The sequence below is a fragment of the Bos indicus genome, chromosome 18, assembly GCF_029378745.1.
Source record: "Bos indicus isolate NIAB-ARS_2022 breed Sahiwal x Tharparkar chromosome 18, NIAB-ARS_B.indTharparkar_mat_pri_1.0, whole genome shotgun sequence".
Classification (NCBI taxonomy): domain Eukaryota; kingdom Metazoa; phylum Chordata; class Mammalia; order Artiodactyla; family Bovidae; genus Bos; species Bos indicus.
In genome coordinates this window covers 35,264,610-35,277,837 of record NC_091777.1, presented here as the reverse complement: position 1 = coordinate 35,277,837, position 13,228 = coordinate 35,264,610, and the positions used below count along the sequence as shown (strand labels likewise).

At 40.7% G+C, this 13,228-nt stretch overlaps 1 protein-coding gene and 1 pseudogene across 2 annotated transcripts in view; both read right to left on the bottom strand.

Annotated features, from left to right (window-relative positions):
• Positions 1–9,152, bottom strand: part of CBFB (core-binding factor subunit beta) — a 48,589-nt gene extending 39,437 nt beyond the window's left edge. Inside the window, exons 1-3 of one of the 2 annotated variants that reach the window (XM_070770750.1) lie at positions 8,809–9,152; positions 8,494–8,580; positions 3,502–3,618 (exon numbers count right to left, since the gene is read on the bottom strand). In XM_070770750.1, coding sequence (XP_070626851.1) covers positions 3,502–3,618; positions 8,494–8,580; positions 8,809–8,886 — 282 coding nt within the window. In that variant the 5' untranslated portion in view covers positions 8,887–9,152. The remainder of the gene's footprint in view (positions 1–3,501; positions 3,619–8,493; positions 8,581–8,808) is intronic. The other variant, XM_070770751.1, reaches the window with a different exon arrangement.
• Positions 9,153–11,994: 2,842 nt separating this feature from the next.
• LOC109571672 (large ribosomal subunit protein eL22 pseudogene) lies at positions 11,995–12,598 on the bottom strand (annotated as a pseudogene).
• Between the last annotated feature and the right edge of the window lie 630 nt (positions 12,599–13,228).

The following is a 13,228-nucleotide window of genomic DNA, read 5'->3' as shown; positions in this document are numbered from 1 at the left end:
AAGCTGTGCCATCATTTAAGAAGTTAAGGGTGAGTGTTGAAAACAGAAGCTGCAACAAGCTACCACCACAAACTCACGTGCCCTTAACTGCTCAAAATTGCTCCACCCACAGCTTTTCTCATCTCAGATGACTGCAATCCCATACTCCCAGTTGCTCTAACCAAAAACAGTTGGCGTCATTGACTCTCACACCTCACTTCCAATCTATAAGCAAATCCTGTTGGCTCTATCTCAAATATTCCTGGACCGACTCCTCACCGTGTCCACTGCTACCACCCTGGTCTCTCACCAAGATTACTGCAACAGCCCAACAGGTCCCCCTGCTTCACTCTTGCTTGCTAAAACTGCTGTTAACCCAGCAGCTAGAGTGATCTTTTCAAAACTAAAGGCAGATCATATAATTCATCTGCTCAAAAAGCAGAAACTACTCTCCATTCCACTCAGAATAAAAGTCCATTGTTGTTCCCATGGCCTCCCACAGTCATATAAACTGGCTTCTTGCTATCTCCTTAATCTCTTCTACTACTCTCCTCTTTGATCAGTGTACTCCAGCCGCACTGGCCTACTTATTGTTTAACAAACACACTGTGCAAGCTCCCACTCCAGGGCCTTTACAAGGCTGTGTCCCCTGTTTGGATCACCTTTCCCTCAAATATCTGCATTGCTCATCATTCCCTATCTTCCTTCAGGTCTCTGTTCAAATATGACCTTCTTTACCCAGTCTATCCTGTTTAAAATTGCAGACATTCCCGTTCATTGATGAACCTTATTTTATTCTAATTTTCCTTTTATCTCCCCAGAGCATTTATCACTTTGTAACACACTATATAACTTATATACTATGCATACTGCCTGTTCTTCCATTCCTTCCATACAACAACCAGTAGGGCAGGATCTTTGTTTTGTTTATTCATATATCAAGCTCCTAGAACAGTGCTCACTAAATTACATAATAGGTGTTAAACAAAGACCTTCTGAATGAATGAATTTTTGAATAACTCTGCCAGTTACTGAGCTAAGCACTTTATATACACTATTTTATTTAATCACTAGGGCCACCGTGGGACACATGCATTAACCTCCTTTTATTGAGGACCATAAAGATTAAATAACTTGTCCAAAGTTACAGAATAAATGAAGTAGTATATGAAGCCAGGACTTAACTTCAATTTGTATGTAACTCTAAAGGCTCAATTTCTCAAAGTTGGGTTTGAATGGGAAGAGAACTAAGCTGCTTTAGGACCTAACTAGGTTGAAAGTATGTGGAAGAAGAAACACTGATTTTGGATTTAGTATAAGGAGCAGAGGCAAATAATTAACATTTAGGGAAACTGCTTCAATTAGTTTTGCTTCTAGTCCTATGGGGACAGAAACAAACGTTAATGGTTATCAGAAGAGAAATAAGAGACCCCACAGCCTGAGCTCTATGGATGAGAAAACATGGGTTAGTATCTTTCCTCTAAATTCATTGCTATACTTATCCCAGTGGTAAACAGCGAAATACTAGCAGGGTTTTGTTTTTTCCCCCTTAATGTTGTTGGTTTTTTTTTTCATTAAAATGCTTTCTTTTTCCTAGATTCTACTGGTGTAGAAAGTATTGGTAAAATCATATTTGAGAAATGTATCATCTATACACAAACATTTACCAATTTAAATCTGAGGGAAAGATACAGATTTCTGCCAGTATTACCATCCTTGGAACACAGCCACGTTCATTTGTTTACACATTGTCTATGGCTCCTTTCACACCGAAACAGCGAACCTGAGAAGCTGCAACAGAGATCGTATGCCTGCAAAACTGAAAATATTTACTCTGGCACTTTACAGAAGAAAATCATAAAACAAATATTAATAAAATATAAGTTTCCGTATTTCTTGCATCAGTTCTATCATTTTTCTTGATATATGTGAAAACACATTCTCTAAATTCTAGAACAAGCTATATAAGGTTTTTGTTCTTGTTGATCATATAACTAAAAACATCTCAACAGCTTAAGTCCAAGGAAAACATGGTCTTCAATCTACTAAACAGATATCATTAATTCAAGCAAACATATTCTAGTAGAATTAACACCCATTCACTAGTTATTAAATACTAGAAGATTTTAGTAACATTGAGATGTCAGTCATGAAATCCCAAAAGAGTTTAGCATAAAAGTTGAGAGGAAAGCAATTTTTTGATTTATGTTTTTAGTATCTGAGCTAACAAGTTAAACTTTAAGGAAGTGTTTGGAACAAGGAAAACAACAGTCACACATTCACACACCAAACAGACAAAAAAGCAATAATCGTACACTGTCATTACCTTCCAATTTCTCCTTTATATATTAATTACCAAGTAGTAAAACCTGGAACATGTGCTTTTAATCTTCCAAGCAAACAAGTCTAATACATAAAAAAGCAAACTTCTAACTTATTACTCATTTTAAAATTCTGTAAGCTATTTTCCCTCTCCCTGTCAAAAGATTAGTTGGTTTGTAACTCACAAAAGATCAAACTTTGTTTCACAAAATTAAAGGAAAAAAACCCACAACTCTTCATTGTATATATACAAGATATGAAAATCCTTTTCATAATACAGCCCAATACAAAAATCTTTTAAGTTCCTCAAAGGAATATTTAGATGTTCCTCATGTTTCGCAAATACAGTGATAGGTTATACTATTCAGAATGACACTTAGAAAAGAATTTTAGCAAGTGAATAAAAACAAGTATAGAAACATGCTGCAAAGGAAACAGGAGAAAGACTGAGTACAAAATGAGGTAAAAAACTTTTTTTCTTTAAATATTTTATTTCAAGAAGTCAATTTCTACATTAAAAGATGAACCAATCCAAGACACTATTCATTAACATTTCATCAAAAGCACATAATTCATTTAACTTAGATTTTAATAGGGCTCTCAACTTAAACATCTCTACCTACATTTTTCACATCTTTGATCTAAAACTTCCTACATAAAAATTTTAAGATATTTGTTTCCCAGAAGCTTTTCCTCAAAACAAAAAAATATTTCCGGGTTAACGTTTTCATATTTTCTCAAAATTAAATTCGCTACATTAAGAAGTGGAAACCTATCCATGAATCATTTCTAAATACTATTAAATTTTAAGCCTAAGTCTTTTCCCATTTTTCTCTAAATTTCATTAAAAAAAAAAAACAAAACACTATAGTCACACACATTTTAGTAAAACAAAAAATTTCTTGTCCACACTTTTGAAGGAATTAGGTTTCAAATGTTACATATAAGAAAGCACACTACTCTTTTTAAGGGTGAGAACTTTCTGTGGCAAACAACATAAGCACGATATTAGCAATGAAATTATATAAAACACTTGATTTTTAAAAATTGTATTATATCTTTTTAATATGGAATGAAAGCAAATCTGATCACACGTCTATAATCAGACCTGTGATCTCTTTCTTAAAATATCAATCATCAGGTAATCTCTAATAGTAAAACAATCCACAGTATTTCAACTTGCAAAGAAATGTTTCCTACCTTGCCTGCTTCTCTTTCGAAGTCGACATACTCTCGGCTAGGTGTTTGTCGCTGTTCTCCCTGCCAGCTGGCCGGAAAAAACTGGAGAGACAGATTGGTTCCTGTGGCCACAAAAGCCTTTTAGAAAAATCAATACAAACAGGATCAGGAGCAGGACATTACATAAATTATGCAGGCAGTCATTTATTTTTACATCAGTTTCTGTCTTAAGCCAGGCAGCACCAAGATTACTTAAAAGTAAAAAAACATGCACTCATCATTTTTCTTAAGTATTAAGTTACAAACATCTGATTCCATTTTGAGGACATTTGCCATTGGCTGCTTAAATATAAAATCAGACATGGAATCAATACTTTCTTTCAGGTCGTTTTTTGCTGACGTTAGTACAACGCACTGCTAATGTCTAACCAGAAGTCCCCATCACTACATTTAAGAACTTGTATTTTTAAACGTAAAAATCACTGAAGAGCTGAATATTTTGAATTTTAAAGCATACCACAATTTAAAGTTGTATAAATGAGACACTTGAATTTTTCTTGATTTTCCGTGCTCAAAGAAACACTATGCTTCAAAAACCATGCTAAAAATGCACTCGGAGATGACTGGAAGTGAAAATATCTCCACGATATATCACATTGGGAGGATCTCATTATCATGAATAAACTAACCAAATATCATTTCCAGTAATTTTTAATAACCAAAATTTATAAGATGAAGACAACATCCTCCATTATGGTTTTCAGTAGAACTCACTCTCAGAGACAAAAATTTCAGTTTCAGCAAAGGCTCAGCTTAAAAAACACACACTTTTTCATCCCCATAGGTGTCTATTTTATCCAGAGTTTCCCAAATTCCAATCACTTGCACACTGACTATAAATAAATGTTAATTAATTAATAGCTCACTACTGAAAAAAAATGCACTTGGGACTATCTCTCCTCTGATAAACCATACATTAGCATGTGATATGACAGTACTCATCTCTCTAAAACCTTGGATGAATTTTTTAAAATGTGTTTTCGAAAATCTGACTTTAGGAAAACTGGATCTGACAATAACAAAAGCGTATTCATCTAATATTTATAAAAGATTTGGATGGCACAGCTCAACAGACAGAACAATCTAAAACCATTTCAATCAAGTGTCATTCTGTGTAGCCCCAGAGCAATTTAACTCTATACTTTCCCTGAGTTAAAAATGGAAGTAGCACTGTCCCTCTTTCCCAGGGAAATTCTAAAAGAAATACATAAAAAGCACTAAAAAAATTCTGCTTTTTATCATCTAAATGTAAACTCTTTGTTGAAATCAGAAAACTTTTTGTTTTAGGTTACTAATTAAAATTCTAAAGCATGATTTGTTTCCAAGTATAGAGTCTTCATCTGAAAGCTGGGGTTCACATTCTTGGGCAATTTGTTGAAAGCATTAGCTGATTCAGCTATCCACTAGTTCCCCCAAAGATAGGGACTTAGATTCTTTACAGATAAAAATTACAGCACTTCCTATTTCTATAATTGATACTAGAAGGTGCAGTGGTCAATCTAACTGCTAAATCTCTATAGATACCTTTAATGGCATTTCCCTAATCACTGGGATATCTTTTCTTGTGGTAAATACTTAAACGAATAGAGACTGAACATTGATATTACGATATTAACCTTAAGAACTTTGCCAACTATTAGCGTAAGTTTAAAAAAACCAACCACTGAAATGAAAAGCAGACTCTAGGAGGCAAACTGCCTAGGATGACCTGAGGCAAATTACTTCACTCTGAACCTCAGTTTCCAGAACTTGTAAAGTGTTTAGAACACCACCCAGTAAATGCTACATGTATTTGTTAAATACAATGAGAAGTAATTCTTAGCTGAAGAAGACAGCCAACTCTTTCGGTCTCAGACAATGAAATTCTCAGAGCAGAGTGGTAACAGATAAGAGATCCTGTCCATAAATGAATACCCTGCCCAAATCGGGCAGCCATGTTTCTTCAGCAGTCACCTAGTAACAAACCCTTCTGTCACAGTGTATCCCAAATCAGCTCTGGGCTAAGTAAAGACATTCTGCAACTCTTATTACCTCACCACACCTCCCGCCTGAAGGCCAACCTCAGAACAGATTTCCTGCTTCATCACTTCATGTCCATTATCTCATCAACATACCTCTCTGAGACCAGAGAAGTGGTAAAAACAGATCACACTCTAGAATACCATTTCTCAAATTTGACCACAGAACTCTTTTTTTTTAATGGAACATCTACAATACATAGGAGTTGGGAAAATTTTATTTGAAAACATAAAAATCCACAATGGTAAAAGTGGTTGTATGGAGAATTCTCAGAATGTCCTGACTATATTTTATGAGGTTTCATTAAATTGTAAAATAGCCAATCCAACATACATTTTATTCTTCCATCTTCAAGATTAAAAAGATTTTACCACTTTCACAGTAGTCACCATACCTCTCATAAGTATTTTTTATTAATCATTAGTGTTGAAGATATCTCTTAATGCTCTTACTATAATACAAGAGCTTATATAAGGAATAAATCTGATTTTACCAAATAGATTCTACCCCTCACCTATAATCACGCTTATCTCATGCTATGATATAGAGTCTTGTTAAGTTTTATAGCTAAGAAGAGATGAGCATCACAGCCTTATGTTATTTTTTTTACATCTAAATACAAAATAAATTCTTCATTAACCTCACTGATAAGGAGGTGTTCATAATAAAAAATAAATAAAAGGGGAGCAGGGTTGGACATAGTTTAGAGAACTATATACTTTTATCATACATGGCTGCTATTAAAATAAAAGCAAAAAAAATGCCTTTCCCCACCTATTTTCCACCACCAAATAAGTAACAGCCACAGCCTGTTTACGAGTTGTAAGATAAATTTGGGGCATTAAATGAAGTAACCTTTAAATTCAAATAATCAAGCGCTTATGATACAAAAGATACTGTGCAAAACCCATACAAAGGGGGCATATATGAAATTAATGTGGTCTCTATCCCCTAGAAGCTAAAACTCTGTTAATTTAAGTATGGCTAACATTGAATTAAAGGGAGAAAACTGGAGAGGAAAAAGTGAAATTCCTTCCAAATACAAAGTTATATTATTCAACACATTAAACTGTGCTGTCTTAATTACAATTCTTAGATGAAATTCAAACTACCTATCTTCTTTAACTTAAATACTTGTCAGAAATTAAGAATTTATTAAAATTTGTAGGACCAGATTTTTGGAAGAAGAGAAGGCCTAGAATTAGAATGTCTGATTTATCCCTGAAGAGGAATTTATAACAAATACAAGCAACCTATAATACTGCTGTAACAGTAAATTCATGTTATATATGATACAGTAATTCAAATATACTATGAATTCATATATATTCAAATACACTTTATACTTCCAATTCATAATCACATGCAATAAAATTTGATATGACAGAAAATACCCTATTAACTATATTTCCCTAGGTTTCCCCAAAAACCTCAGCTCTAAAAAATTACAATAGCATTTTATAGCTCATCTTTTATACTTACATCAATTACTTCCAAGAAATCCATTGGTTGGGTATACCATCCACCTTTTCCAAAAGGAAATCCAGACAAAGGATGATATAATCACTGAACCAACTAAGTAAGGAAAGATTCTTCTACCACTTAGTGCCAAAACTAAAAACTATTTGTCCTATATATCTGAATCATATTAACAATTACAACTACTCAAGGAAGTGGGCTAAAAGCTAGACATTTTCTTTTATAATGTGCAATAACGACCAAATATTCTAGAGTTCCTAGTTAAGTTGGCCCTATCTTCTCATTATCTGTAATACAATTTAAAAAGCCTTTGTCTTAAACATCAAAATATTTTTAAAAAATAAACTTTATTTCAGTGATGACAAGGGAGAATTTTATGATATGTGAATTATGTCTCAATAAAAATATTCTCTCCTGTACCGGGAATGGGAGAAGCAAATGGTCCAACAAGTCTTGCTATTGTTAGCCTAAATTCAAACTGCGCCTGTAGCTTCAAGTGTGTGAAGATGCACTGGCCCAAGTCATGGAGCAGATAATCAGATTCCATTATACAGTGCCTCAACTTCTTAAAAAATTAACAATCAGCCTCTACTCTTTAGTTTTTTCCGATGCACTTTTTGGCTCCATCATTCTCTCCTCATTAGCACCTCCAATAGGACAAACAAACCAAAAGGAGATGAGGGGAACTAGGATACTTGAATTTTTTTTCAACATAACGTTTGGTGGAGGTAAAGCACCAAATCCAGCATCTAAAACAGGGCCTCAGATCGACTATGGGTTTTGCAAATCCATGCGATTCTTTAAAAACTGCAGGCCTAAGCGGGATATGTTTTTTTAGGTTTGGAGGGAAAAAAAGGTTTCCTTCCGATTCTCCTGAAGCTTAACATGCGAAGAAAAGATGGCACGTTTTAGGGGGCTTCTTTTTTTCTCTCTTAGGACAACAGATAACCGGATTTACCCTCTGATTTATTCTCAGCTCTACTGAAAAAGAGATAGCTTCACACATAGATTTACGCAAAATCTAGCGTTAAGAACCAAACTATCGCCCAAGAAACGATTTTGAACGAAACCCACTTCTTTTTCCCTACGGGTGTTTTCTTCCTACTAATATCCCCTATTAATATTCCGACTCTTTCTGTAATCAGGGTCACAGCCTATAACAGTGACCTTTCCTGGTTTAGTTGGGCTCGGGTTTGAGATCCACTCGCGGCAAAGTGTCCGCCGAGTCGTGTGGGAAACATAATCCACCCGCCGACGGCCACCGGGAAGCGTCTCCCCGCGAGGACGCGGCCCGCCAGTGTCTGGTTTCGCATTTTGAATCCCGAGTAGGAAGTGAGACGGCGCCCGCTCAGTTCCGGGAGCCGCGGCGTTCGCGGCGCCGTCCGGAACCGGCCTGGGCCGCGGCGGCCCCCGTGCAACAAGTGACCCGCGCGCGCCCCGGTCCCGCCGACTTACGATTTCCGAGCGGCCGTCGCGGCAGGCGTTCTGGAAGCGCGCCTGGCGCTCCTCGTGGGGCCGGTCCCTGAAGCCCGTGTACTTAATCTGCAAGGCAGAGACGGCCCGAAATCAGGAGCCAAATCCGCGACGCCGTCCGCCCCGCGCCGCCCCGATAAGGGCAAGCAGAGTCAGCGGGCAGACGGCTGCCCGGGCGAGATTGCCCCTCAGCGGGCGCGCCGGCGCGGGGATCCCCGGGGCCGCACCGCCCAAACTTTTCTCCTCCCGGGCCCGCTCGGGGCGCGCCGCGGCCTCCCCGCCGCCCGCCTGCCTCACCTCACATTCGCGGCTCAGCTTCCTGAAGAACTCCTCGTTCTCGAACTTGCTTCTCTGGTCGGGCACGACGCGCGGCATCTTCCCGCCCTGAGGCCGCGCCGGCCGCCGGGCTCCAGGCTTCCGCGGGCACCCGCTGGCCGGCTCCGCGCTGACCGACTGACCGCCCACCCGCGGCGCCCTGACTCTCGCTTCCCTTTGTTTCAGGCGCCCGCCCGCGTGGGCTCCCGCGCCCGGGAGTCTAAGGTGCCGCCGCCCGCTCGAGCCCAGCCCACGCCGCCGCCGCCTAAGCCGTTGCCTACCGCCCGCGCTGATCCAACATTCGCCGCCCCCGGCCGCCGCCGCCGCCACTTCCTCTCGCCGCCCACCTCGCTAGCCCGCCCGCCCGGCCCCGCCCCGCCCCCGTCGGCCCCACCCCTCCTCCTCGCGCGCCCGCCCGCCCCAAACTCCGGCAAACAAAACGCACCATTCACAACTCTGCGACCCGCGCCGCGCATGCGCCGCAAGTCCGCTTGCGGTGCCGCTGGACTGCAGCGAAACCCGGCTCCTCCCGCGGCGCCGCGCGGCCCCTTTTCTCCTGGCCGGCCACTTCGTTCAGTGGGGGATCTGCCCCGTTCTTGGAGATAGGGAGCGGCCCGCGCGAGTCCTTCCTCTACACTACCTGGAACTTTTGGGCTCCCCAGAAGCGCGGAGTAACCCCAAATTGTCACCTGAACGCCAGGAAACTTAAGTCCTTGGAGACTTTGAAGGAGACTCCAAAGTCTCCTTTGGAAACTTAAGTTCTTGGAGATTCCGAAAACCGACCAGGAGGGGTGCAGGCTGTGCACATCAAAGACTAACGGTGGAAAGAGACTAAAAAGATCCAACTGAACCCGCATCATGGTGGAAAGGTCTGAGTTGTTGGAATCAGAAGGGCCTCAAATGGGACCTCACTCACTCCCCTGCCTGCTGGCTGGGGCCCTTAGATAGGCACTGGACCACAAAGCCTCAGTTTGCTTTTTTCCAAAAATGCAGGCACTCACAACCTCGCAGTATTAGCTGGCATGAGAGCTTTTATGTAGTTTTAGCACATGATGAACACTCAATAAATTTAGGTTTACAAAGAACAAGCTGAATTAATAACCCAATACCGGTTCATATATTTACACAAATGTACAATCCAATCCTAAAAAACCAGATCCACAAGTTCTAGGGAAGTCATTTAGCTCAGGCTGGAGACAGCCTGACATGGGATTTACAGCAGAGCTTTACTTAAAGTTGGTCCTCAATGAATTCTGACCGTTAAAATCTCAGCTTGTCAGAAACTCAGTCCGAGTATGGCAAATAGGTGCCAGTTTTGACAGTAGCTGGTCTTACAGCAAAGGATTGTAAGAATGCACTTAAACTTACAGGAGTTAGTGCCAAGGGCAATTGGCAATGTCTGCCTGAATGCAGGATTTGGCAGACTTTCCCAGCCCTTTCTAGTCTAATCCAATCTCATTTTTACAGATACAGAACTGAGCTAGGATGATGGACTATCCTGGTTTTAGCAATGGAAGTCCCATGTCCCAGGAAACCACTCAGTTCCTGGCAAACTGGATTGGTTTTTCACTCTAAGGTCCAGTAGTGATGGATTGCCCAAGGTCAGAGGGAGAGTTTTCAGCAAAATCAAACCTGCAGGCCAGTGGTTTTAACAAACACACACTTTCTGAGTAGCAAACATAGAATCAACTTCTTCCAAGGGCATGCTCCCTGGCCTACACCAAGCCTGTGTGAATGTAAGTATGTACACAAACAGAAAGGGTATACATAGATATGGATGTCACCAACCACTTTTGTTGGGTCTCCAGGTATCTCAGAATCTTTCCCTTGGGTGCTTTTCAGTTGCAAATGACAGAAAACCAATTAAAAAAAAAAAAACCTTAAAGCTAAAAAGGTGTCAGTTTTAAGTAAACGAATCACAGAGAGGGACTTTTTCCTTTCTCTGTTTCTTCTCACTGCTAATTCTCTCAGCCTCTCATCAATGGCATTCATTTCCTGACAAAGGATGGAAACATCCACTTCTCTGTCTCCAAAATTTCCATCTCCCGGATTGGCCTAATCTGGGTCCCACACTCTCCCCTCTGCCAAATCACCATATCCAAGCAAGTGTGATGACATCGGCCAGCTTATGTCACATGCTGTCCCATTGCAGACTGGGGGCCTGCGATTGGCAACTTCAGAGAAAAGCCAATGGTTGAAAGAAGGGAAGAACAGTTTTCCCCGAAAGGAGGGAGTAAGAGTACATGGTGGGCCCACTGAGCAGTTTGTATCAGCTACATCTGGCAAAAGGTGCCATTTATTTCACTGTTTAAATGTTCCAGTGAAACTGAAGGGGGAAACTTCACATCAGCACAAAGTGCAGACAAAACCAGCCTTAAAGTATCTGCACTTTATGTTAAGAGGTAAGTGAGGCAGCCTCTACCCCAGTTACCAAGGCAGAACCAAGCCACTCACAAGGAACAGAAGTTTTCATCCATCTGCTGCTTCTCCCTTACATCTTCCCAGTTCAGCTAAGAAGATCTTTGGGCACCAAGACAATACAATCATTGTTTGAACAAGAGGAAGATGATGAGTTTGCTGTCAGTCAACAAGGACTGTGGTCAAGGAAGCAGAATTTCTGCTGTTGGCTTCCATAGTAGGAAAAAAGGATATCCCATGTGATACCATGCAATGTCGCCATATTCTGTTTAGGTAGATACTTGTGTAAAACCCTTCATTTCTGTCTCTGATAGATGCTTCACAAGGAAGCACTCTTACTCCACAGTGGGTCCAGGTAGGGCTCACAGAGCTGCAGGTGACCTTGGTGTCTGGACTCCAGCAATAAATTGTTTTTTCCCTGGGAGATGTGGAATAAATAAAAGTTGAAATCTCACTAGAGTGGCCTAGATGCTCAGACCAGACATGAACTGTTTGTTGATTCTGTTCCCAAGTTTTATTCGAGGACTCATACAGAGGGGCTTTCCTGATGGTCCAATCGCTAGGACTCGCGCTCCCAGTGCAGGGGGGCAGTTTGATCCCTGGTCTGGGAAGTAGATCCCACATGCCGCAACTGAGAGGCGGTGAAGAAAAGTAAACAAAAAAAGGTTTTTTTAAAAAATTATATAATATTATATATATATATTACATATATATATAAGAACTCATACAAAATATTCCAGATAATTGAGTTTAACCTTCAAGTTCCTCCTCTTCTTGAACTTGACTAATCTGGAAGTAACGCAATTTCTAACTTTCTTTGCTGTTAACAACTACAGATAACCAATCATGTAGTTGCTGTTGTTTAGTCACAAAGTCATGTTACTTGGACTGTAGTCCGCCAGGCTCCTCTGTCCATGGAATTTCCCAGGCAAGAAAACTGGAGTCGGTTGCCATGCCCTCCTCCAGGGGATCTTCCTGACCCAGGGATCAAACCCAAGTCTTGTATGTATGTCTCCTGCATTGGCAGGTAGGTTCTTTACCACTAGCGCCACCTGGGAAACCTATCATGTAGATTATTCTTCTGCAAATATTTTTGGTGAGATATTTCAAATACCTTTTGGAGAAAGGCACCTCAGACATTACAGTAGTCCTGCTCTTGCTTCTTTTGACTGTAACAACCCCTCCACCAAGATTCTCAGCTTTTCCATTCACTTTGATTCTCTCCTAAAGAAACTGCTCAAAATTGGCAGCATCTATGATGCTACCTTTTACAGGGTAGGTATAGTCAAAGGTAAAACTTCAGAACCAGCTTCTTTTTTTTGCCCTTTGCCACAAGCTTTTTCACAGGAGCCATGGCAGCAGCTGAGGCAGAAAGCCACCATGAATTTTTTGACAAAGGTGATGGTCAAGACATATCCCTTCTAAGCTCGAGGGAGCTGGACTGGAAGCAGTGGGAGTACAGAGCAGGACAGAGTACTCTAAGTGTCAGCCTCACAGAGGTGGGGAATGCCGTCTGGAGGGAAAGGGATGGGAGAGTCTGCCAGGTGGACCCAGAACAGCAGCACCACAGACAGCCTTTGGCAACTCCAGGCCACAGGGTAACCCACATTCGGCATTGTCTGGCATCCAAACAGCCAGGACAACCGGGAAATGAGCCGCAGGCCAAAGGAGGCCATCTCCTCGGCTGAACTCTGTATGCCTTTTTTTTTTTTTAATGGTTAATTTTTTTCAATTATTTTACAAACTGGATTAAAGGAAATTAATAAAAGAAAATTTCACACACATCACATATATTTAGCTCTGTGCTTCTGTCTGATGGGTATGGATTGGTTCAGGCACCACCTCATGAAGGAGTTTGCTACCAGCCAGCTCTAGTAGGGCCCACAGATTGAAGCCTGAGGGTGACTGTTCATTGCCGAGAAACACCCTCCCAACCCCATAAACCTGGTTGAATTCTCTGAAGTCCTACTGCTTGGAGCTTTTC